This window comes from Telopea speciosissima, chromosome 3 (assembly GCF_018873765.1).
Source record: "Telopea speciosissima isolate NSW1024214 ecotype Mountain lineage chromosome 3, Tspe_v1, whole genome shotgun sequence".
Lineage (NCBI taxonomy): Eukaryota > Viridiplantae > Streptophyta > Magnoliopsida > Proteales > Proteaceae > Telopea > Telopea speciosissima.
In genome coordinates, this window is record NC_057918.1 from 7,462,982 (window position 1) to 7,486,506 (window position 23,525).

The 23,525-nt window shown below is 42.0% G+C and overlaps 1 protein-coding gene across 3 annotated transcripts in view; it reads left to right on the top strand.

Moving 5' to 3' along the window:
• The window catches only part of LOC122654333 (serine/threonine-protein kinase ATM), a 186,430-nt gene that overhangs the window by 11,905 nt on the left and 151,000 nt on the right, over positions 1 to 23,525 (top strand). For all 3 annotated transcript variants that reach the window (XM_043848385.1, XM_043848386.1, XM_043848387.1), the window contains exons 11-15: positions 2,646 to 2,702; positions 2,931 to 3,012; positions 9,050 to 9,124; positions 22,549 to 22,590; positions 22,725 to 22,795. In XM_043848385.1, the coding sequence (XP_043704320.1) occupies positions 2,646 to 2,702; positions 2,931 to 3,012; positions 9,050 to 9,124; positions 22,549 to 22,590; positions 22,725 to 22,795 (327 nt within the window). The remainder of the gene's footprint in view (positions 1 to 2,645; positions 2,703 to 2,930; positions 3,013 to 9,049; positions 9,125 to 22,548; positions 22,591 to 22,724; positions 22,796 to 23,525) is intronic.

Here is a 23,525-nt window from a genome sequence, read left to right on the forward strand (position 1 = left end):
AAGAGGACGAAATATGTAACGAGAAAAAATAGGACATAAATAACGAAAATTGATAGAATTGAAATTAGGCAAAATTGGGGCTAATTGGGAAAATTTATAACTTCTGAACCACTGATCAGTTGGGGCTAATATAAGAAACCCTAACCCTAACAGTGGTTTAAATATGGGTGAGATTCCTCTCAACTATATTGGGTGCATAGTTCGAGAACTCGCGAGATCTCGCTGAGTTTCTCGGTTTTTCTAGACGAGACTGCTTGCGAGTCTCAAAAGTGCAATTTCTCGGCGAGATCTCGGTTTCGACCCATTTTTTTAACCCACCTACCACTTAAATACCTTACCTAACTCGACAAAACTCGATATATCTCGGATCTCGGGTTGACCCAAAGTTGAGGCTTCGAGTTGGAAAAAAAAAATGCACCAACTCAGTGAGATCTCGACTCGTCTCGGTTTTTCCAAGAGCCGGGTTGGTACTGAGACCCGAGTTTTAGTACCTTGATTGGGTGTGATTGGCTCTGCTAAGGAATCTAACAGAAATAGGCAAGGTAACTAAATAGTGATAAAAGCAATTATGATAGTTGGACAACAGGAATCAAAAGAGAATAAAAGAAGATATGGGATATAGAATTTTAGTGCGAGCATAACAGTATTTTAAGAGATGTGAACAAAACACACTAGCTAAAACTGCACATGGAAACAACGTATCTGCAGGGTATAATATTGAACTGAGAAACTGATTTGAATTTATAGCAGAACTGAAATAGAATAGGAGGAATAAGAAGTTGCAGAGGTATTCACTGTAATCCACCCGTGACAATCAGGGAATCCTCCCTTAAAACCTTGAGGAATCCACGTCAATATCTCCCAGGGAATCCACACAGAAGGCTGAGATCATCAGCAGAACATTTTATTCATTGAAAACTGTGTTTACGAGCAACAGTCAACTCCTGTTTATAGGTAGAGGTCCACCCTTAATCTGTGAAAGAAAATATAGTTTCTAATTTGCGAATGAACTTGTGGACTAGGAAATCTGAATAGAAACTCTTATAACAACTTCTAGAGCTCCTAGAATCAAATTCAGATTCAACTTAAGTTCTCAAACAAAGTAGAAACTATAATAACTGAAATTGAAATATTTTAGGCCAGATTTGGTATAATTTCTATTTCAGTTTCAGATTGATTTCATGATATAGTCAACAAATAGATTTTTGGTTAAGAAATTGAAATTGTTTTGGTTGCATCAATCTGAAAAATTTCAAGAGTACGATATCTGTTTAAAAAGGGCGTACCCAGTGTCCAAGGCTCCCATCACTGTGGGGTCTGGGGAGGGTCATAATGAACGCAGCCTTCCCAAATTTCTGTGGGAGAGGGTGGTGGTGGTGGTGGCAGTGGCAGGGAGGAGGTGGTGGCGGGGAGGTGGTGGTCATGGGGTTGTAGTGATGGCATGATGGTGTTGAGACCATTAGGAGAAGAAGAAGGGTGGTGTTTTATTTTTAGCATGATGTTACTACTTTGCCTATCAAATTAACCATGTGCCCATTAAAGAGCAAGAGTGAAATCAATTTTAATTTCAAAATTGCAACAACTCCTTAGCTACTTCAGAATTTTATTCGATCTGATTTCTATTTCACTGAAATAAGGTGCAAAAATCAGACTAAATAATATCTGAAATAGAAATCATACAAAATCAGGCCTAAACTTGAAGAGAGCTTCTGCTGTTGTTATAGTGACGGGCTTCTAGAGTACTGCACAGTTTAGGGTTACAAGCCCAAAGAGGCAGGCCCATTGGCTCCTAGAACAGAAATGAAAATTGGTTAAAAAAGAAACCCCCAAGAAGTAGTTCTATGATCTCATTATGGAAGTTCAATCACTGGGACTTTGAAATCAATTCCCATGATTTAGAATTTGATCTTCCTGTTTGTTGTGACATGAGATTCAACCCCCGAGAGGGAATTTATGAAACAAGTCGTTGCCTTTAAGTATATTCCAAACGATTGTTACTTGGGACACACTGATGGACCTACTTGCCTTCAATTTGTGGGCTTGTAGTACTTGCAATGGATGGCTATTAGCATGATTAGCCATCTCAGTCTAGAGGGGTTTTAAGATTTAATTTCAAAAGCTATGAATCCAAAATTTTGTTGTATATGTTGAAACAAATATTGGCAAGAAATGTCCCACAATATACAGAGGCATAACAGGAGGAAAAAGTAACTCCTCAAAACCAGAATGTCAAGAATTTCTACCAAAGTAATGGATAAAGTCCCCAAAATAGAATTAAGTCTTTATTTAGCAAGAAGCCATGACTTTCCTTAACATAGATAAGTGATCCTACAAGGACTTAGAACTTTCTTGATGAGTGACCAACCAGGCAACCAGCTAATCAACTGATTGAGGAAGCTACAGACTACTACTGAGAAATATACCTAGGATTTTTCACTCTATCTTTATATCCATGGACTTTTCTAGAAATTAATTTTAATTGTGGGCTTCATCTGGATAATAGTTTAAATGCTATTTACTAGTCCTGTTCATATATGCACGTTGGGTACTGGTCGTTGTCTAGATGCCTATGTTGCTATTGTGATAATTGATGGTGATGCTCAAATGATCTTTTTGGTTGGATTGATGATTTGGTTTTCTTGCAGGATTTTGAATGAAGGAAACACAGATCATGCTTATAATGGTGTACTGTGGGTTCTGAGGTATTTCTCATTGTTTGATACATAGTATCTATTTTCTTAATATCATACAGTTATTTATGAGTCCATAATCCAATACATTTATGAACTATGACTACATTATTGTCATCGTTTTGGTTGAATTGGTACTGATAATATTTCTGAGTTACAGTTCTCTTGCAAGATATGTTTATTTTTGCTTTATTGCGTTTATCTTCTTTGAAGACATTATTTCTGCAATGCCTTTTGAAGGAGCCTGCAGGAACTCTCTTTTGTGCTGCTTCCCCATGCAAGTGTGGATACTCTGCAGTGCTCATCTCTCACCTCTATCAAGGTATTTGGCTATTTTGTTTTTATTGTATTATTTTTTTTGGAAGAATTGCATGTTAATTGATACCTTTGAAAATACGTGATTCCATCTTTTGGGTTTAATAGTTTCATCTGGAGTCAGATTATTAATTTTGTCTAATGAATATGTAAGATATTGTATTATTATTTTTGGACGAATTACAAGTTAATTGATGCTATATAAGCCAAAATGGATCCTCCAACATTTAAACCCCCTATACAAAAAGCAATAAACCTCCATCCCTGTAAAGAATCAACTCAAGTATCCATACAGCATTAATGCTCTGCCAAGACCAGGAACAACAGAACCAAAATGAGGCCATCTTGCTTGCGTTGTTGGCCACCTGGATTTGACTTTGGTCAATTTTAATTTTCAGCAAAATGATTCCTGGTTGGGCCCACCATGATTCCTTCCTGGTTGGCACATCTATTTGTGCCACGTGGAAGGATGATGTGGTAATTCTGACTGTAGTATGCTTAAGGAATGGCCTGGATTGGCCATGTGTCAAATTTTAGTCCCAAATTCAATTATTTACCTTCCCATGTATGTCCATGCATGCCTTCACACTCCCTCTTGGCAGTCCAGAATTTTCACTGCTTCATTATGCCATGTGTCAAACTTTGTTTAGGCTGAAACTTGACTTGTCAGTAAGGACTGTGGGGTCACGTGTTGATCATTTGCTGTCACAGAAATAGGTATGCCAATCAGAGATTCCTTCCTGGTTGGGCCAACTAGAAAACCTGCTCCCTTGTTTTTTTTTTTTGGGTGACTAAGAAATTCATTACCAAGAAGGGAAAAAGAATTACAGTGCCCTCAGAGGGGAGCAACAAAACAAAAAATAAGGAAGGCCCCTAGCCTCAGCTTTGCGGGCCGGGGGAAACAAGGGAGACAGAAGAGAGGCCCCAGGAGTCAACAATAAGCCTGCTCCTTGGGGTGTCCGGACAAAAAGAAGGAGGAGCTGACGATAACTTCGCCGTAATATCAAAAGAAATGGAATCCCAAATCTGCTCCCTTGTTTTATTTTGGGTTAATCATGGGTTGTTGATTTTGATCATATTATAGTTTAAGTTGCTCTTGATTTATTCTCAGATTTCAAATTGCGTATGCACCCTATTTCTGTCACTTATCTTCGGACATTTATTGCAAGGTTATAGCGTAACCCACTTATCTTCGGACCATGCATATTTTGACCTGCCCTTCCCTAAAAATTAGAGGTTTTAGGTGAAACGGTATTGAGCATGGTATCAGAGTAGGGAGGTTGAGTGCTCGACTCCTAGGAACTGCAAAAATTGGGTAAGGGCTGACACTTCTTCTCCCTTAGTGCCGCGCGAAGAATGCCGTGTGAGCTCCACGTGCAAGGACCATGGGCTCTTGGCCTGCACGTGCGGGGGAGTGTTGATTTATACATTGACGCTGCCCTTTCCTAACAGTTCGAGCTTTTAGGTGAAACGGTAGCGAACATGTTTTTCCTTTTGTTTTTTTTGGGGGGGGGGTTTTGTGTTATGGGATACCCATGAGACATTGCTTACGAAACCTCACCTGGCATCAAATACCTGCTGTGTGCCAATTCTCATGGGGCCCAAATTTGGTGGACAGATTAACCCCTAGGTCCTCTGCTCATATGTCAAGTTTTAGCATATTGCAGGTTGTCCAGATGGAAAATATTATTAAAAAAAAATCCAGGACTACGAAGAGGATGCATGGGACTATGACGGGGTGCATGGACATACATTGAGGGGATATGCCATTACATGGGGATGATTAATGATTGATTAAGAAGGTTGAAATTTGATACATGGTGATGTAGGATAAAACCTAGAAAATAAGTTATCCTACAAGGATAACAATGCTAACTTACGGTAGGCACCAATTACACCTAAACGCTATCTAGTTAGGGGAGGCAGTAACATACATGAGGCTCATACATGTGGGGAACAACGATAACAGTGAGCAATGAACAATAGAAGTCATAGGCTTCATGCATTCAACTAAATAATATTCAATTAGATGCTATAGAAGTCTGAAATCAGGCAACACTTAGTGAAATACTAGCATGCAGGAGCTTTCAAGAATCCTAAAATTATAAGACTAAACCAGGGTGAATGTGGATGTTGATAACAAATTCAATGTAAAGTACTATAACAGACAATCAGTAAAGGAATACTTAAGGGAAAGAAGGTAGAAGTAATTAAATACCAACCAGATTTAGGGGCTGCACCTATTGACCAGCTTCCATATATAGGTAGATCTGTCCATTAAAGTTCACTGTACAGCAGAAAAAAAAAAGAACAAGAAGAGCAATACCGTGGGGTGTGGCGAAAAAGAAAACAACTAAATAATAGGGAGGGAACAGATCTCGTGGGGTAATGGAAAAGGGGGGAACAGAGAGAGAAGCAGAGGAGAAGAAAAAGTAGAAGAAGAGGAAGGAGGAGGGAGAACAGAAATCGAGAAAGAGAAGAAAAAAGAAGAGAAATTGAGAGGGCGAGAGACTCACGCTGCAAGAGGGGAGACATTAATTCTGCATTAACTTCTTACACCTTGCCAAAAAGGCATTAAAGATGGAAACAAGGGAAACCGTGGGGCTTGAGGGAGGTTACAAGAAGTAGTTATAACTACTTAAAGAAAGGAAATAACAAAAGAAAAAGGAAAATAGCCAACTCGAGGGGGAAGAGGAAAATGGAGCAGTTACATCGTTAAAACAAGAAAAACAGAAATAGTAATAAACATAAACTGAAATAAAATAAATAGAAATCAGAACCACTACTGCAAGTGGGGTCAACAGGGCTGTGCTCTAGCAATATGGTAACCTTGTAACTCGTCGTCAATCCATATAGAAGCAGTGGATGACTGAGATTTGCGATACCTCCTCTGGTATACTCTGAACCCACGATCAGCTGAAATGATATCCTCATCACATGGTCAATCCAGATCTTGAGCTGTCTAGCCAACGGTTGGATTCACCAACATCATCCTGATCCTGGAAGTATGGGTATATGCTGTCAGGTGTGGTTTCGGAACATAACCAATGTGGGTGATCCATTTGTGACTCTGTTGGCAAGCTCGCATTTTGTGCTTCCATCTCCCACATCTGGATGGAGCATAACCTTTGGAGATGTACTTCCAACTCCTGCTCTTTTGATAAGATTTGGAATGTCATTTTCTTTGATGTTAGCTCCAAGCTTGCCATGCTCCCTCATTTACCTGTAAGGGATTCCCCAAGGAACTGGCTCATTGTTGTGTTCTGGGGTTTGCCCCTCTCCATTTTGCAGCCTCCCCCCCCCTTTCTTTGGCAGGCTTGCTGTTTGCTTTTGCTCTTTTTTCTTTACCCTTGTGTTTGTATATTCTTCCCCTCTTCTTCATAATATTATTTTTCAACAACAACTCAGCCTTATCCCAACTAAATGGGGTTGGCTACATGGATCCTTGTAATATTATTTTTATTCATCCAAAAAAAAAATGTGGGTGATCCATTGTTTTTCCCTTTCGTTTTCTGATACTATTGAATGAGTTGTTGCTTTACTCTGCTGCTCGTGTGGTTGATGCCCTGCAGTCTAGAGGTAGCCTGCCAGAACCCTAGGTAAGTTTTAGCTTATCCAATTTTCCTAGTTTCCTCTCCATTCTTTACTTTCCTTTTAGTATTCAGGCTTGGTACTTGTTGGGGGACTTGTTGCTGTCCTACATCAGTCTGTGGTTTGAAATCCTTAAGTGTACCTTGGAGGACTGAGGTTTGACTTTTTAATTGGATCTCCCCTTTTAAGTTTTACCCCTCCCTCCATTGCTGCTTCTTGGGCTTTGTGTTTGCGTTAAATTTGGTGTTGCATGCCCGTTGTACCATTTGTCTACACCAAATTGTTTCCTGGTGTTGCAACACCATGAGATTCCTTCCTGGTGTTGCATCCCCTTGATTGGCCATATTGAGTGTGTCAGTAAATCTCGTCAGTCAACCTTGCAATCTTTCTTGTCTGATGGCAACTGTTGAACCTTACACCCCCTGATGCAGTTGTACTTAACAGATTGGACCAGCATGAGCGATTTTGAAAACCCAAACCCAGTTAAAACCAGCCAACAAGGGTTGGAAATAGTTTAGTTATTCTTTAAGTCTTTTATTTGTTTGAGTTGGATATGTAGGAATAGGCTACTTAGTTTTATGGTTGGTTTGCAAGTTATTTTTCAATTTTAGAGTCTTATTAAGAGTCCTATAATTGCATGTACCCGACATTGGAAACACAAAATTGAATAGAAAAGTATTGGGTTTTGCTTTGCGTGGGTGTGTGATTTGTGTGATTTCTTTCCCTCCGCTGCAACTCTGAGATCCCATTTCAGACTGCTTCTCTTTTCTAGCCGGCCACCTCCACCAATTTGGTATCAAAGCGGAAGTTCCCTATTTCCCTCCCTATCGATTTCTCTCCTTCCCCTTCTTACTTCCTTTTTCCTGCTCGCTGTTTCCCAGCCGTTTTTTCTTCTCAGCAATGAAACCACCAGCAAAGAGTCACTGGAAACTCTTCCTACATATCACTGATCAACCCCGTCCCTCGCTTCACCCTCCTGCCCCTCCATTTGATTTTGTGTGGAATGAAGAGGTATTGGTGGCACAGTTCAGCAATGATTTGCATCATTAGATCAGTGCTGCACTCGCATTCATTCGACTGCCTACAATGGAGGATGCTGTACAAGTGGTATATAAGGTAGAGGAAAGTCTGCGGTGGCCATACTCTAGGAAGACTTTTACAGATACTTTCTCCAAGGGTGATAGTCTCAGTCAACAACAATCTTCTCCACAGGGAAAGTCGTTCAGCAGGTCACAGGTTAGCGGTTCTTCTATGGCACCTTCGAGGCCAAACCACCCTTATTCTCTGCCTCAGCATGGTTTCAACAGACCTATGAAACCATGGGCTGAGCTACAGTGCTTCTCATGGAGGGGGTATGGACACTTTTCTGCTTAGTGTCCAAATCGTCTGGTTGCTTTCGCTTATTACAAAGATGAATTGAAGGCTACTGATTCGAAAGAGACATAGAGGCACAGCCTAGTACTTCTGGAGTCGGAGCACGATTGTGAACCTAGTGAAGCCAAGGACAATGATAGTGATTGAGAACTGCAACATTGTTTTGTTCTTCCTCCACTTTTGATTACACAAGGTTTCTGACGAGGATGATTGGCGTAGAAATAGTATTTTTCAGACTAGAGTGAGATGCAACAACAGTCTGTGCGCCATGATAATCGACGATGGTAGTTGCACCAATGCCGTCTTTGAAGACGTCGTTCGCAAACTCGGCTTAAAGACAGCCGCATCCTAACCCCTACAAAGTTGCGTGGTTGAACAGCAATAATCTTAAAATCAATGATCGATGTTTGCTCAAGTACTCTATTGGCTGGTTGAGCAACATATTTCAATGTGATGTCCTACCCTTAATGGTATGTCACATCCTCGTGGGGCGTTCGTGGTTGTTTGATAAGAAGGTCAACGTTGTGGTTATGAAAATACTTACTCCTTCCAACATAGTGGACTCGAAATGAAGTTCCTCCCAGCTAAGGATCTTCCGACAATCAAGCTTCAGCAGACAACAAAATCTTTTCTCCTCCAGCATGTTAAGTCAGAAGGTCTCCTCGGTCCTTGCAATGTTTCCATAATTTTTTCTATTATCAAAATCCATTTTTTTGGTGATGAAAATGCTATTAGTGGTTATTTTTTGTTGACTATCTTTTCTTAAAAATGACTGAGAGGACTGATAGAGATTTTTTGTGGATTCTATCTTGTCAAGTCTCGTTTCTTCAATATGAATGAAATGAGACTATTTTTATAGGTTGTTGATGTCTCTTTTTCAGTATGATTGAAAGGAGACTCTTTCACACAAATTGAGATTTGAGAGGTTACTGGTGGATTGATAGAATAATGGTTTAAGTTTTCTATAGCTTATTTCATCTGTGTTCTCTTAAATATGAGTGAGAAAGAAGACTTATTCAACCCCCCCCCCCCCCACTGGGGAAAAAAATGGAGATTGATTGCTTGAAAATTTTATGTAGCTTGGTTCTAGCTGGCATACAATCTGGACCTCTTTGATGCATGTGCTTCCTATATTCAGTAACGTGGCTTCAGTTGTAAGTTTTACTTCTTCTGCTGTATTCCCCATCTTAATGATCAGTTTACTTTGGAGATTATTGTGGATTTTGATTCCTCCAAAGGTGTGGATTTTGATCAAATCAGTATAACTATCCCCCCCCCCCCCTTTTGGTAAGTGCAAGAAACTATTTTTAATTGTAAGAATTACATCATACATTGATTTCTATTTACCTTGTTTGTCAATTTGCACTTGTTCTTCCTAGTTTCAAAATTATATGGTTTTTATTTTCAACCTAGAAGGTGAGAGTATGGTAATGCCTGATTGCAGAAGTATTGAGATGTACAAGGTAATCATTGAATGATGGGTAATGAGAAATATTTCTCTAGAGATGGTACTTAACTCTTCTCTAATACAGTACTCTTTTTAAACATTGTCATGGTCAAAAGTGCCAAGAAGCTGAATTGGGTCAATCTAGGAGGCTGCTCTTACTTCTTTAACCTTCATAATACCAGCTTATAATAAAAACAGTTAACAAATAAGAAAAATAGTTTCCTAGTATAGAAAGGGATAAAAAACATCTTGCATGCTATTGCTAGTGAATGATGCATTGACACAGTAGAAGGAAAGGGGCACTGGTTGGATATGCTCATATGCAGGATGACTTGAAGACAGCATATGACCATGTGGACTGTGGAGTGGCGCTATTTTTTATTTTTGGTGAATAAAATATCATTACCAAAAACCCAAAATAGGGGGAGAGGGCGGGGGGAGAATGCACAGGGAAAGAGAGGGAAAGGGGGGGGGGAACCATACAAGCCTCAAGCCCTAAGAAAGCAAGCTATGAGGACGAAGGAGAGAATCATCTAAACCTCATGATGTGGGTTCATCATAGAAATTGGCTTATTTCTTTAGAAATAAGCCTAGGGTTGGGTTAGATACATATTGGGCCTTTGTTCCCAAGGGTTTTCTATGTATTAGGCCACTTTAATGAGCCTAAACTAGGGGTACATAGGTTGCATACGGGATTAGCCCAATACTTAGTTTATTTTTATGTATTTTTTAATTGAACTGGTTCAAATTGGTTGTATCCAATTGGTTCAATTTAAGTGATCATGTGACTTGGTTAAGTGGTCATGTGATGTAAGTTGGGCTGGATTAGGATTCTATAAGTCCAGCCATGTTTTGAGTCTATTTCTTTTAGTATTTTAGTTTCCTAGTTAGATTAAGTTACCTAATAGGTTAAGGATTGGGTTAGGCCTTTCCTTTTTAGTGTAGGAGTCTGATTTTGAGTCTTTTATATAAGGTTGTAAGGGGGCCAAGTATTGAACACGAATTTGGTTAATAAAAATTAGCTTTATGCTTGCTGCCATTGCTGCTGCTCCTTGTGAGATTACATCCTTGTGGTTCTATCAAGGTGGAAGGGATTGGTGGATCTCCAATCGACTCCTTGCATCGTGAAGATCGGGAGGGCTTCTACTTATCTCCTTGCATCGTGAAGATCGGGAGACCCCATTGTTCATCTTCAAAGCTGTTGCCATTGAAGATCAGTGTTCAAGTAAGTGCTTTGCAGTTTCAGCAATCACCTTCTCCTCCTAATCCTCTACAGCCTACCCTACAGCCCCCCTTTTATTTTTATTTGAATTCCCTAAACCCTAGTTCAGTTACAGCCCTATCCAACCATCTAAACCCTAATTACCCCTCTTCTCTGTAGAACCTAAAACAACCTAAAACCTGTTCAGACCTAACTAGCCATTAAAAACCTAAAAACCTGCACATCATTACTAAATAAAACCCTCGCTTAAAACCCGAAACCCTAAACCTAATTTTGCAGATTTTTCAAACTTAACCAAATCCAATTATTTTTATCCCATAATAACCCCCTAGACCTGCATATTAAAGCCAGACCCATTCCCAAATTCCCATCCTAAACCCTAGAATTAACCTAAATCCTAGTGCTGTCCATTTGAACCAGCAACCCCTATTTGCTATTGATCCTGTTATCTGGCTCCTAGTAGGTCTCCTACCTATCTAGGACTACATTACCCCAGGATACAACAATATGCCTGTTCCGTGGGGTATCAATAAGAGATCTATGGGGAAGCATATGAAGCTTAGAACTAATATCAGAGAAGATGGCTTTCCAAATCATGTCAATAGAACGGGAATTGGAGGTCCATCTTCGGAGATTCCACTCTATCCAAATGTGAGGTATAGCAGCCGCAAACACAAGCTTGCCAGCAGTATTGCAGATCGTACTACCTGAAAAACCCGAACCAACCAAAGCCATTCTCTGGCGAAGGGAAGAGGTCTCATGCTACGGGGCCAAATGGTAAAGCTCTCTTCCAAATAGAGTGGGCTAAGGGGCAGGAGAAAAAAAGGTAGTCGATGTCTTCATTACCATTCCATCAAAGAACACAGGAGGAGGAAACCGGGATGTGGCGGTGGAGGAGAAAAGATTCAGTTGGGAGCCAAAGGTTTAGGGTTCTCCAAACATTAAAGCTATGGCGGGGAGAGTGGTGCTATTTTATTGGAGGGGATGTAAAAAATGTATATATTTTTTGAGAAATGTGGAGACACGAGGAATTTCAATAATACATGTATGTGTCAGCCTTGATTTCTTTACTGATTAAGTAGCGCTGTCTGATGACTTCGATCAATTCCACATTACAAGTGGGATTAGACAAGGAGTTTGCTTGATCAGGCTCTCTGCTGCTCCGTTTAATGCAGTTTAGGGTTCCAGAAAGATTCTAGAAACAAAATTACATATACTAGGATCTATGTAGAATCAATAAGATAGAGCTAATAAGGAAGATGATCAAATCTAGCAGTCTGAAAATGAACCAGAAACAGGGGTTCCACCTAGTGTTGAATCAAGAGCTAATAAAGGTAGTGACTGGAATGAAGTCGTAACAAAGTAGCTGTACTGGAAGGTGCAGCTGGATCACCTCCTTTTCAGGGAGAGCTAATGCTTGTTGGGTATTTAGGTTTGACACTGCTACCAGTAAGCAGTCACAGATCAGGTTCGTGAGGAAGTGAAAGTGCAAGTGGTTACCCTGGGGGGCAATCCTATTCCTTTTCCGTAGCTTTACAATGATAGGGGGAGAAGCAGCAGGCGAGTGTAGGATACGGCGGAACTAATTGAACTACTTGGGCAGCGAGTTCAGGTTGGAATACCAATCCCGTATGCAAAGCTCAATTGCTCCATACCTCTTGAAAAGAAGTTGCATTCTTTACTCAATTCATGGTTAATTGATTTTTTTTTCCGGGGGGGATTTGTATTACATATATAGATACCTTTTGAAATTCGTAAATTGACTTATAAAATGATTCCTAACCAGTCTCACACATTGAATAAAGTAAAAGACTCGAAAACAAACTCTTAAAGCTATTATGTATCATAACCTAAGTCAAAATCTTAACTACTAATCCCGTGTACTAACTTTTCCTCTCCCCCTTTATGGGCTTATCAATAAGGTCCATTGCAAAGAAACCCAATAAAATAAAAGGCCCAACCTATAAAATAAGTACCCAAAGCTTATTTTCAGCCTATTGGACTGCCAATCCCCTTTTGGGCCTCCTATGCTTGCATCTAGGCCTCCTTACAGGATCGAGGTATAATTTAACTGCATCACTGTTCTTTATTTTTGGATGGGAAGGCTTTTAGCTGGATGGTATTAGGAGCAAATAAGCGGGAAAGGGTTCCAAAGTGCTATAGGAGCCTTGTAATCTCTCTTTTGTAATACACCAATCTAATATTGGTGTTTTTGGCTGTATTTGATGCACTACTCCAGTTATGGATTATTATGGGACTACTTGGAGGAATCTTTTGATTGTTTCGAGTTAATGGAAAGCGCTTCAGTTGGGGCTGGTGAGGTAGAGTAAGTTTTTTTGATGATTGCAGAACTACTTGGAAGGTCATTTTGGAAGCTTTTATTCACTTATTTGGGCTTTGAGAGAAAATTCTTCTTTGTAGAAAGAATCCTCCTTGTTGAGAGTACTACCTTGGTAAGTATTCTGCCTAACGTTTTACCTTACTCCAATATCTCTGGTTAAGAGATCAGAAAATAATGCAAGAGGGTTTGGGTTTCTTATGGAAATGGATGAAGCGCGTAGAAGGGGGAAAATATTGGTTAAGTTTAGACTGGTTTACAGAACTTTTTTTTGGGGGGAGGGTGATAGGAGGGTTTTAAATGAATTTTGAAAATGAAGTAATTGCTTCTCGAAACTTGGTTTTAGGGACAAGTGATGCTTGATTAGCACTGAACACTTTGTTGGAAGGTGATTGCAGCTGATTTTGAGATGTGCAACTGAAATCAGGATTAATTAAAGGGCTTGGACCACATTTGGTAAGAGTATCGACAGGTGTTAAGAAGCTGCATGTGGAATGCATAGAGATATCAGCTACAAGGTTGGAAATTTAGAGAGAATAAACTTTTCAAAGGATAATGGTTGGAAGTTTGAAATATTATATGATATTTACTCCTAGCTGTAGAATATAGTTCCATATAACAATGAGATAACAAGCAAATGCTAGTCCAAAACAAAGAGGTGATTTGGTTACCATTTCTTTAATTTTATCTCCGATAAACAAGATAAAATTTATTTCAAAGAGCCTTACTCCAAAAGTGTGGTTTAAGATATGTGAGTGTTAAACTATTGCTACCCATATTTGTTGTAGTCAAATCAGTCGTCCTCCACATGGGTAGGGCATGTGGAGATCATCTTTTCAATTTTATTGATTAAATAAATTTATCACAAGATTTGTTGAGTTTTTGGAGATGAAACCAAAGAGATATTGTCTTCAATATTTTATATTATCTAGCACACATCTTCCCCCCAACCCCCACAGCGGAAAAAGTCTAATCGATACAAACTTACTAAGTATGAAATAAAATGAAAGCATTTGATGATTCACATGTATTAACCGATTGGCATTTAGCATATAGTTGGTGATCAGAGTGCGGAGACTTTAGTAAGGTGGTTGTTTTGTTCTATACAGGTCATTGTAGTGCACTTCAGCAGGGTAGACCTATCAGGCCTTTCTTCTTGCGATCCCGACCTTGTATCTATACCATTATAGTATTTTTTTTTTTGGATGAATAAAAATTTAATTACGAAGAAAAGAGGAGGAATATACAAGCCCGGAGGCCAACAAAGCCTAAGCTAGCCAGAGACTAGGTAGGGCACAAAATGGTGAGAGGGAGACCCCAGGAAACAACAATAAGCCTGTTCCTTGGGGTATCTCTAACACTACTCGGGGAAAGGGATAAAGGTTTAGATGAAACATCAAAGAAGATGGCCTTCCAAATCTTGTCAAAAGAGCGGGAGTTGGACGTCCATCTTCTGAGGTTACGCTCCATCCAAATGTGAGATATAGTAGCACAAAAGGCAAGCTTTCCAACCGTGTCACAAATCGATTTGCCTCCAAAAGTCATATGAATCCAAACCCATTCACGAGAGAGGGGAAGAGGCCTTCTACGAGCAGGCCAGCAATGGTGAAGAACTCGGTTCCAAATGGAGGCAGCAAAAGGGCAAGTGAAGAAAAGATGATCTATGTCTTCATGCCCATTCCAACAGAGGCAGCATCTAGGAGAGACTTACAAGTGGCGGTGGGAGAGGAATGCTTGAGTTGAGAGGCAATTTGCTAGGGCACGCCAAGCAGTAAAGCTCTGTCTTGGAATGTGACCTTTGAACCAAACCACTTTTTGCCAAGGACAGGGGGTCCCTCTGTGTCTGACCATGTCCCAAGTGGATTGGGAGCTGAATGTGCCTGTGGTGGAGGGGAGCCATAAGATGGTGTCTCCTTTGCCTCTGTGTCCAGGTGGGATAGGGGGAAGGGAGCTCCAGAGATCCGCTAGAGGGGGGAGAGGAGGGGGGGGGACCATAAGCCGTTGGTAATGATAGAAGCCACAGGGGTAAATCTGTCCAAGCCGGAATCATAGATGGCACGGTGGCTGACTAAAGAGGCTAAGACACCTGAAGGGTGCCAATTGTCAAGCCAAAGATAGGTTTGCGTCCCATCGTCAATTCTACAAGAAATAGCACCCCTGACTATGTGCCTCACTTGAAGAATTCTGCGCCATATCCAAGAAGAATTAGGGCTGGAGCTGACCATCCAAATAGAGTCTCTACGAAGAGGCCCCGCATACACCTAGGAAGTCCAAATGCTGGATTTGTTGGTGATGAGCTTCCATAGTAGCTTCATAGAACCAGCAAGGTTGACATCTTTAATCCTTCTGAGACCAAGACCTCCTTCAAATTTGGGGAGGCAAATAGAAGCCCAGCTCTTGGGGTGGAGGAACCTGGCAGAGTCCACATCTTTCCAAAGGAAAGCACATATAATGGACTCGGCAGCCTTGATGGTAGCCTTAGGGAGGCCAAAAACACCGCTCCAATAAATGTAACAAGACTGGAGAACCGATCTGATAAGCTCAAGGCGACCTGCATAGGATAAAAGTTTGGCTTTCCAGAGCTGAAGTTTCTTGCGAAGAAGGTCAAGGATAGGGTTACAATGATGGGCTGAGAGTCTGGTTGGTATAAGGGGCAGGCCAAGGTAGCGGACAGGTAAGGTGGAAATGGGAAAGCCAGTGATGGTGGAGAGGACCGCTTTGGTAGAGTCAGGAACCCCGACAATGAAGATTTGGGATTTGAGGAGGTTAATGAGAAGACCTGAGAGACCCTGAAAAAGGTGGAGGGAGGACATGATGTTTTCAATGGAGGATGGATCGGCCTTGGAGAAGATCATTAGGTCATCGGCAAAAGAAAGATGGGTCAGGTTGGTGGGCTTGCACTTAAGGATGGGGGTGATGAGGTGGAGGTCGATTTTGGACTAGAGACTGTGGGAGAGGACCTCAAGGGAGAGACAAAAGAGGAGGGGGGGAAAGGGGGCATCCCTGGCGGATGCCAGCAGAGGAGGGGAAGTAACCCGCGGGGCTGCCGTTGAGGAGAACGGAGAAGTGAGGGGAAGAGATGCAGAATTGGATCCAGTTGACAAAGGTTGGGGGGAAGGACATCTTAAGAAGGACTTGGGTGATGAAGTCCCAACGAATGGAGTCGAAGGCCTTGTGGATATCAATTTTCAACAGGGCTGAAGGGGGAGTGGATTTCTGGTGAAAGCCTCGAACAATTTCCTGACAGAGGATGATGTTGTCCGAAATACTTCTCCCAGAGATGAAGGCGGGCTGCTTGGGGCTGACAAGGGAATCAATGACAAGCTGAAGCCGATTGGCTAGGATTTTGGCAATGAACTTATAAAGAAGGTTGCAAAGGGAAATGGGTTTAAAGTCCGCCATGGAGGAGGCACCAGAGGATTTGGGGATGAGGCAGAGGAAGGTGTGGTTGATGTTAAGGATTTGATGGGGGTTAAAGAAGAAGCTCTTAATGGCACATATGAGATCGGATCCAACGATGTCCCAACAGGAGGAGAAGAAACCCATACTGAACCCATCAGGGCCAGGAGCTTTGTTGGCCTTATGGGAGTAGACAGTAGAAACAATTTCAGCATCAGAGGGGATGGAGCAAAGGGAGTTGAAGAGGTTGGAAGGAACGAATTTATTGATGAGGCCTTCAGGGATGATGGGATGAGAGGAGGGGGGAGGGCAAAAGATATTGGTGAAGTAGGACACGGCTTCAGATTTGATGGCATCAACAGAGGATTGAACCGATCCATCGGAGGAGGTGAGAGAGAGAATGGAGTTGGAGTTGGTTCTGGCTTTGAGGGAACGGTGAAAGAAAGTAGAGTTAGAATCACCAAGTTCAAGCCATTTGATTCGGGATTTTTGTTTCAAGAAGCTCTCCTCCAGAGAGAGAGAGGAGGCGAGCTCAGAGGCGGCAAGGGATTCCTCCTCCGCGAGAGAGGGATTAAATGGGTCAGCCTGGAGATGGAGCTGGATGGAGGAAAGGGTGACACGACAGGAGGAGACACGGGAAGAGATATTTCCAAAGGTGGAAGAGTTCCAAGATTTGAGAGCAGATTTGACATTTTTGAGCATTTTAGAGAAGGCAAGGAGAGGGGAGGAGAAGGACTGAACAGGGATATTCCAAGAAGACTGGACCAGAGGAAGGAAATCAAATGGGAGGACCATATATAAAAAAATTTAAAGGGCTTGGGACCAAAGGAGGGATAGGGAAGGACAAAGAGGGACATGGGGGAGTGGTCAGAGAGGCCTGGGAGATCAAAAACAGTGTAAGAAGAAGGAAGGGATGAGAGCCAGGGATCATTGACGAGAACCCGGTCAAGTTTGCAAGCAACTCTATCAACGCCAGAGCGCTTATTGTGCCAAGAAAACTCAGCACCCGACCAGCAGAGGTCGTTTAGACCAACATCCTCAAGACAAGAATTGAAGGCATCAACTGCATGGTGATCAATGGGGGAACCACCTAGCTTTTCCTGGCTATAACGGACGACATTGAAGTCGCCGCCCATGCCCCAGGGGACGGAACCAACGGACTGGGAGATAATATGGATGTCGTCCCAGAGTGGGAGCCGATCCGGAGGCCGATTGAAAGCATACACCATGGTGAAAAAGAAGAGATGGTTGTGAAGGTGATCAGAGATGCTGAGATGGAGATATTGGGGGGAGGCAGACGAAACCAACAGGTGGAATTTGAAGGGATCCCAAAGAACCCAGATACGGCCATTTGGAGAGTGGGAGTAGTTGGAGATGAGGGACCAGGAGGGGGCTATAGAATGAGCGATGCGAGAGGAGTTGGACTCAAGAACCTTCGTTTCAAGGAGGCAACAGAGGGAGGATTTAGAGGATTTGATGCGGGCACGAATTTCAGCTTGCTTAGCCGGGGCATTAAGGCCATGGACATTCCAGATGGTTCAGGGGATCATGAGCAAGGGGGGGGGAAGGGGCAACCATCCAGCTGTGGAACTGACCCGGGAACCCGGGGGGACACTGCGGGGTCTCAAGCGGTACTCACGCAAGGGGGGGAAGCAGACCAAGGGAGAAGATGCTGGGGAAAGGAGCAAAGAGGATAGCATACCAAGGGAAGAGGAGGGTCCAACCACAGGGATAGGTTCAGGTCTAAGATGGTTCGGTTCAGGTTCAGATCTAAGTTGGTTCGGTTCAGGTGTAGCTCTTAAGAGGTTCAGGCCAGGGTGGTTACGTAAGGTGGAAAGGGATAAAATGGTTGGGTAAATGGGCTGGGTTAAGAGGGCGGGTTGATGGGTCGGGTCAAAGGCTGGGGTGTTGTCTTTAGTAGGGACGAAGGGGGGAATATGGAGATTGAGAGGGACAAAAGGGATGTTGTCACGTGGGGGGAGGGTTTGGTGAAAAGGTGATCTTGGGAGGGGGAGGGTGAGGGTGGTTTGGTGTAAAAAGGTGAAAGCTTGTGAGTGGCAGGAGAAAAGGGGTTATTTGGTTTGCCAAAGTTGGGAGGAAAGCTGGACGAAGGCGAAAGAGGGGGAGCAGGGGTGGCCTGCAAATTGGTCTCGCAGAGCTCAGGAGGAGCAGTCGAGGCTGCAACGACACCATCAGTGTTGAGATCCAGGGACAGGAGGACGGCAAACTTGTTGTGGTCAACCCCTGTTGAATCGCGAGGTTGGTGGGCATCAGGAACTTCGCCAACGTTGGGAACCTCGTCAGGTTCAGGGCTTCTTCTCCGGCGACGGTTCCTGGTCTTTTTCCGGCCCCGAGAAGGCTGTAGTGGTCTTACAGACAACTGGGAAGGCTTCGCCAAAGCTTTGAGCGAGGCCAGGGGCAAGGCGACAACTTCGTCATCATTCGAGGTAGCACATGAGGCATCAGCATCTTCGACCAAACAATCCTTTGTCTCCGCCATAGGAAGCGAGGCTGCTGGAATGGCACAAGAGTTGGAGTCGAGAGAGCTGCGTCGATGATCCACTAAGTCTGCCAAAAGGGCCGCAGCGCATGACGAGGGAGATGTAGCAGGGGTGCAAGTGGCCTGGCACTGCTTCGATGGGTGTCCGAAGGATTTGCATATTGGGTTGTACTGGGGTAGCCATTCATAAGAGCCTCGTTGGGTGAAGGTGTGGCCATCTTCTTCCTGGATGGTGACAAACTCCGGTGGAGGCACCTCTGCAGAGACTTCAACACATATTCGCGCAAAGGAGAGCCGATCCATTTTCTTAGTTCTTTCATCGGAGAAGAGAGGGTTGCCGATAGTCGAACCCACTATACTGAGGCCTAAGGCACACCAGTAGTGGAGAAGGAGGCTAGGCAAGTTGACCCAAATGGGAATGGACTTGAGATCGATTCGACTGAGGGAGGAGCGATGGTTCCATTGCCGGAGGAAGATCGGCTTCTTGCCTATCAACCAAGGACCACCCTCCAAGGCACGAGATCTATCGGCATCGTCAGAGAACCTGAAGATGAAGATGCCATTGGTGAGGAGATAAGTGAAAACAGCTCCAGCTGCGCGCCACTGTTTGAGCAGAGAAGCTTTAACAACATGAAAAGGAGTTCGAGCGCCAAGGAAGTGCCCCACGAGACAGCTCTGCCATTTGGTGATTTCAGCATCAAGCAAGCCCTTGGGACAGTAACCAACCCTGGTGTCATCGATGGTGGAGGGAGGGACAAAATGCAAGGAGTGTCTGTCGATGGGGTTGGAGGTGTTGCTGGATAGAAGAGAACTCCAGGTAGGGGATATGGTTACAGGGTTAGAGGTGTTTGCTGTGGGTGAAGCAGAGGTGGGAGCGTCAGGGGTGGGTGAAATTCTGGGAGGAGGAGAGTTGGGGAGAGCATTCGAAGAAGCAGGGTGGGGGGAAGCAGGGCAAGCGGGGTGAGGGGAGGCAGCAGGCAGAGCTACCTGAGGGGGAGGAGGCATCGCCGGAGATCCTTCAGTCCATCACCTTCTACTAGTGCTTTTTTGATTATAGTATTTACTTCAGTGATATTTTGTTTTTTCAAAATGGTTCTCCACTCTTTAGTGTAAGGTTATATTTTGGTAGAGAGGAACTTCGTATTTATTGATTTCAGTTGAATTAGAATTTTACAATGAAAAACAATCTTAGTATTCATCAATTAAAGCTAAATGTAGCCCATTGAAACAGCTAAAATAAGGCAACTGTACAATTCAACATTTTGGGACAGCCTTCTAATTAGTTGTGTGATTAACTTTTTTATTTTTCTTATTAATTATGTTGTTTATTACCTGAATGTTAAAGAATAGAGGAGTACAACCTCACAAGAGCATATGGTGAACAAAGTTATCCGCAAGCAGAAATCTCGAGCATTACATGTGAGGGAATCAATGTTTGTTTCCGCTTAGACTAAAAGCTTAAACTCCTAAGTAAGGGCAACATAAATGTATACATCAACAATCAAGGCAGCATAACTCCTTATTTTGCTAAATCATCTGATCATGTGCCATCTCTTTATCACTCTCAGCTTCCGTTGGAACAAGCAGTTCAACCGGGAAGTTGGGAATCTAATGTCCATGGTTCAGCTGATGAACCCTCATCCAGCCAATGATTGGCTGAATCACCCTGTAATATAAATCTGTCATCCCATGCTATCAACATACAGAAATTTATTATCTTATTGATATAAACACCACTTTTATGGTTTTTAAGGTCTTTAGTCATTGAGATACATTTATACATGAAGAGTCCTTTGTTCCATTTTCTGTGGACATTGTGTGCATGACATCATATTAAAAGTAGAATCTTGGGATTTCTTATTCATGAGTTCTTTTTCCTCTTAACATATCCTAGACAATTCCAGGCTTTACCAAATCAACTCAAAAAACTTTGGACTTTGTCCCTGAATTTCCTACCTCTTGAAATATTTTGCAAATTAGTGCTGTCTGCAGCGGATATGACTTATTTCAGTAGTTCTTTCCTGCTAGAAAAAAGCAGAGCTTAAATTATTGTAATTTAGAAAGGAGAGAGAGCAAAGAGGACGACTATTCTAAAATTTTTTAATTTGTTTTTCGGGGCATGATTCTTAATTTCCCTTAATGGGAAACCTTTCCCACACATCCGCTGTAACTGCTACATGACGGCTAGGTTAGTGCCCAAATATCGTGGACATGTTATCTACGTCATTATCTAGTTATATTTTAAGTTCTAAACCAAAACGGCTTCTATTATAATCCTTTTAAAATTTCCTTTTGTGACTCTGAATAACAAGGAACATTTAAGAAAGAGTAGAAAACCCCATACATTGTGGGCATATGGTTGAGATGGGCCTCCAAATTTGACATCTGGCTATCCTGGGAATTATTCATCTGTCCAACAGTTAGAATGCCGAATACTCTTGTCCACTTAAGGGGAAAAAAATGATGGTGTGTAGAAAAGTGGTCCCACAATGGGCTTGTAGGAATAGTTGTCATGGCTAAGGTTCAAGGTTTCGGTTTTGATCCTGGTTTCGACCAGGCTCAAAACCACGAATATTTGGTCAAAACCTGGAAGGTTTCGGTTGCTGGTTTCGATTGATGATTTCAGGCCCAAATAACCAAATTAGTTCCCGAAACTTATAGGCAACCCTATATTAGGCCCTTTAAACATAGTGGAACCCTTAGATTGTAATAAAACATACCCAAAATGGTAGTTTGGCTTTGGACCCTAAGTTGGTACGATGCTGTATACACAAAATTTAGTACTACAACACACATAATTCAAACAAATTTACTAAAATAACTAAAATATGCTTTAGTAATGAATAAACATAGAATTAGAAACCATTTCGTAATTATCAAATGTTATGCATGGTTCATTACAAAGGAATGGGAGTGATTTGGCCAAAAATCGCAAAAACTGAGATTTTCTAGGAAGTTTCTCTCTTTGGAGTCGAAACTAGTGAAACGAGATTGAAACACGAAACATGGTCGACAGTTTGATTGAAATCAGGCCTTTTATACAAAGGGTTTGACCGAAATGATACTGAAATTATGGTTGAAATTTCCCTGAAATTGTGCAATTTCAATTGAAACATGGTAAGACCCAGGTATCGCACCTGGTTTCGTTTAACCAAAATATTTTGTGAAATTTCAAACATGGGTCATGGGGCTAAGGTGCCATGGTGGTTGCCAGTGCCTTGGCGTGCAGCTGACTCTTAGGTGAGAGCAGTAGCCCAACATTTACATGATAGTTAAGAAAAATATGTTCCATCCTCTGTGTGGATTCTATTTTCATGTATGCTTTATTTTTTCTGTCTACTTTCCTCTTCTTTTCTTGTCTTCTTCTTCCCCATTTGCCCCCTCCCCTCAGTCTTTACCTCCCTTGTTTCCCCCATTTTTTGGACTAAAGCTGATCTTGGTGCGTAGACAGATAAAGCGTCAGTGGCCTTGGAATTTCTGTGCACCTGTCACCTGGACGGAACCCTTTTCTTTTCCTTTTTATAATTTTACAGTTTTTTCTTTATTGTTTTTCTAATGTTTTATCTTGCATTCCTGCATTCTCACTGTACCTTGTCACTTTTAATGCTGTATCTTATGTTTCTTCTGTGTATTTGATGTTCTAATGTGGCACATCATGTTACTGTTGTACAGGCAGATGCTGCTTTGGTGCTCCTTGGGAACATGATTTCGAATGTATATTGATAAATAATCCTTCCATATATTCCTTGTGATGTCTTTTCTTGTCGTACTAAGTCTAGATTTTTTCTACATTAATATTTAGCCCCATTTTTTGATAATAAATAATTTTTTTATGTGTCATCTGTCAGGAACTAGTGAATACAGTTATTGTACCTCAAGATGTATGGGATCTCCGTCTATTTAAACATATGCCATCGGTGTGAGTGCTCTTCTTTCTGTGAATCCATCACTATGAGTTTGTTGCTTTGTTAACTGTTCTTCTGATAATTGACCTGATGCTTATTGTTCTACACAGGTTTAACATTATCAGTAAGTTCTTAGGCCTAGATTTTGCTTCTCATTCACACATTTTCCTACGTGGTTATTGAGTTCTTATTGTTGCAAAACCAAAACACAAGAATACCGCTGATGCAGAGTGATGCAGGACAGGTTGGTAAAAAACCTGTCTGCCTGTGTGTTTTGGGCCCACAAATAGTACTGCAAAGTGCAAACAATACCACTGTGAATAGTAACTTGGAACAGACTAATTATTAATCATAATTTTGTGACAATTCCAATAGGATTCCAAATCTAGCAAATATCACCAATAACTTAATATCTTCCTCCTAAAAGTCTAAAACCATTCAACTGTCACTAGGAAAGGCCACCAAAATATTTATTAAGATTAAAAAAAGATCTCTCTGGTGGTACTGCAGCATACAGCTATGAAAAATCGATTTTTAACTTCAAATAGCACATGCTGGGGATGGTTTTGAAAAAGCCTCTCTATCCGGAAGTGGGGAATCCCGTGCTTGCATATCCTGGTTTTGAGACGGATCATCGCCGATAAAGGTTGAATCTAATAAAGCCTACCAGGTCATTCAATCTCTCTCACTCGTAGGGTTCAGCTCCCTACTGGAGGGAGAGGGGCAAGGCATTAGGGATAGCTG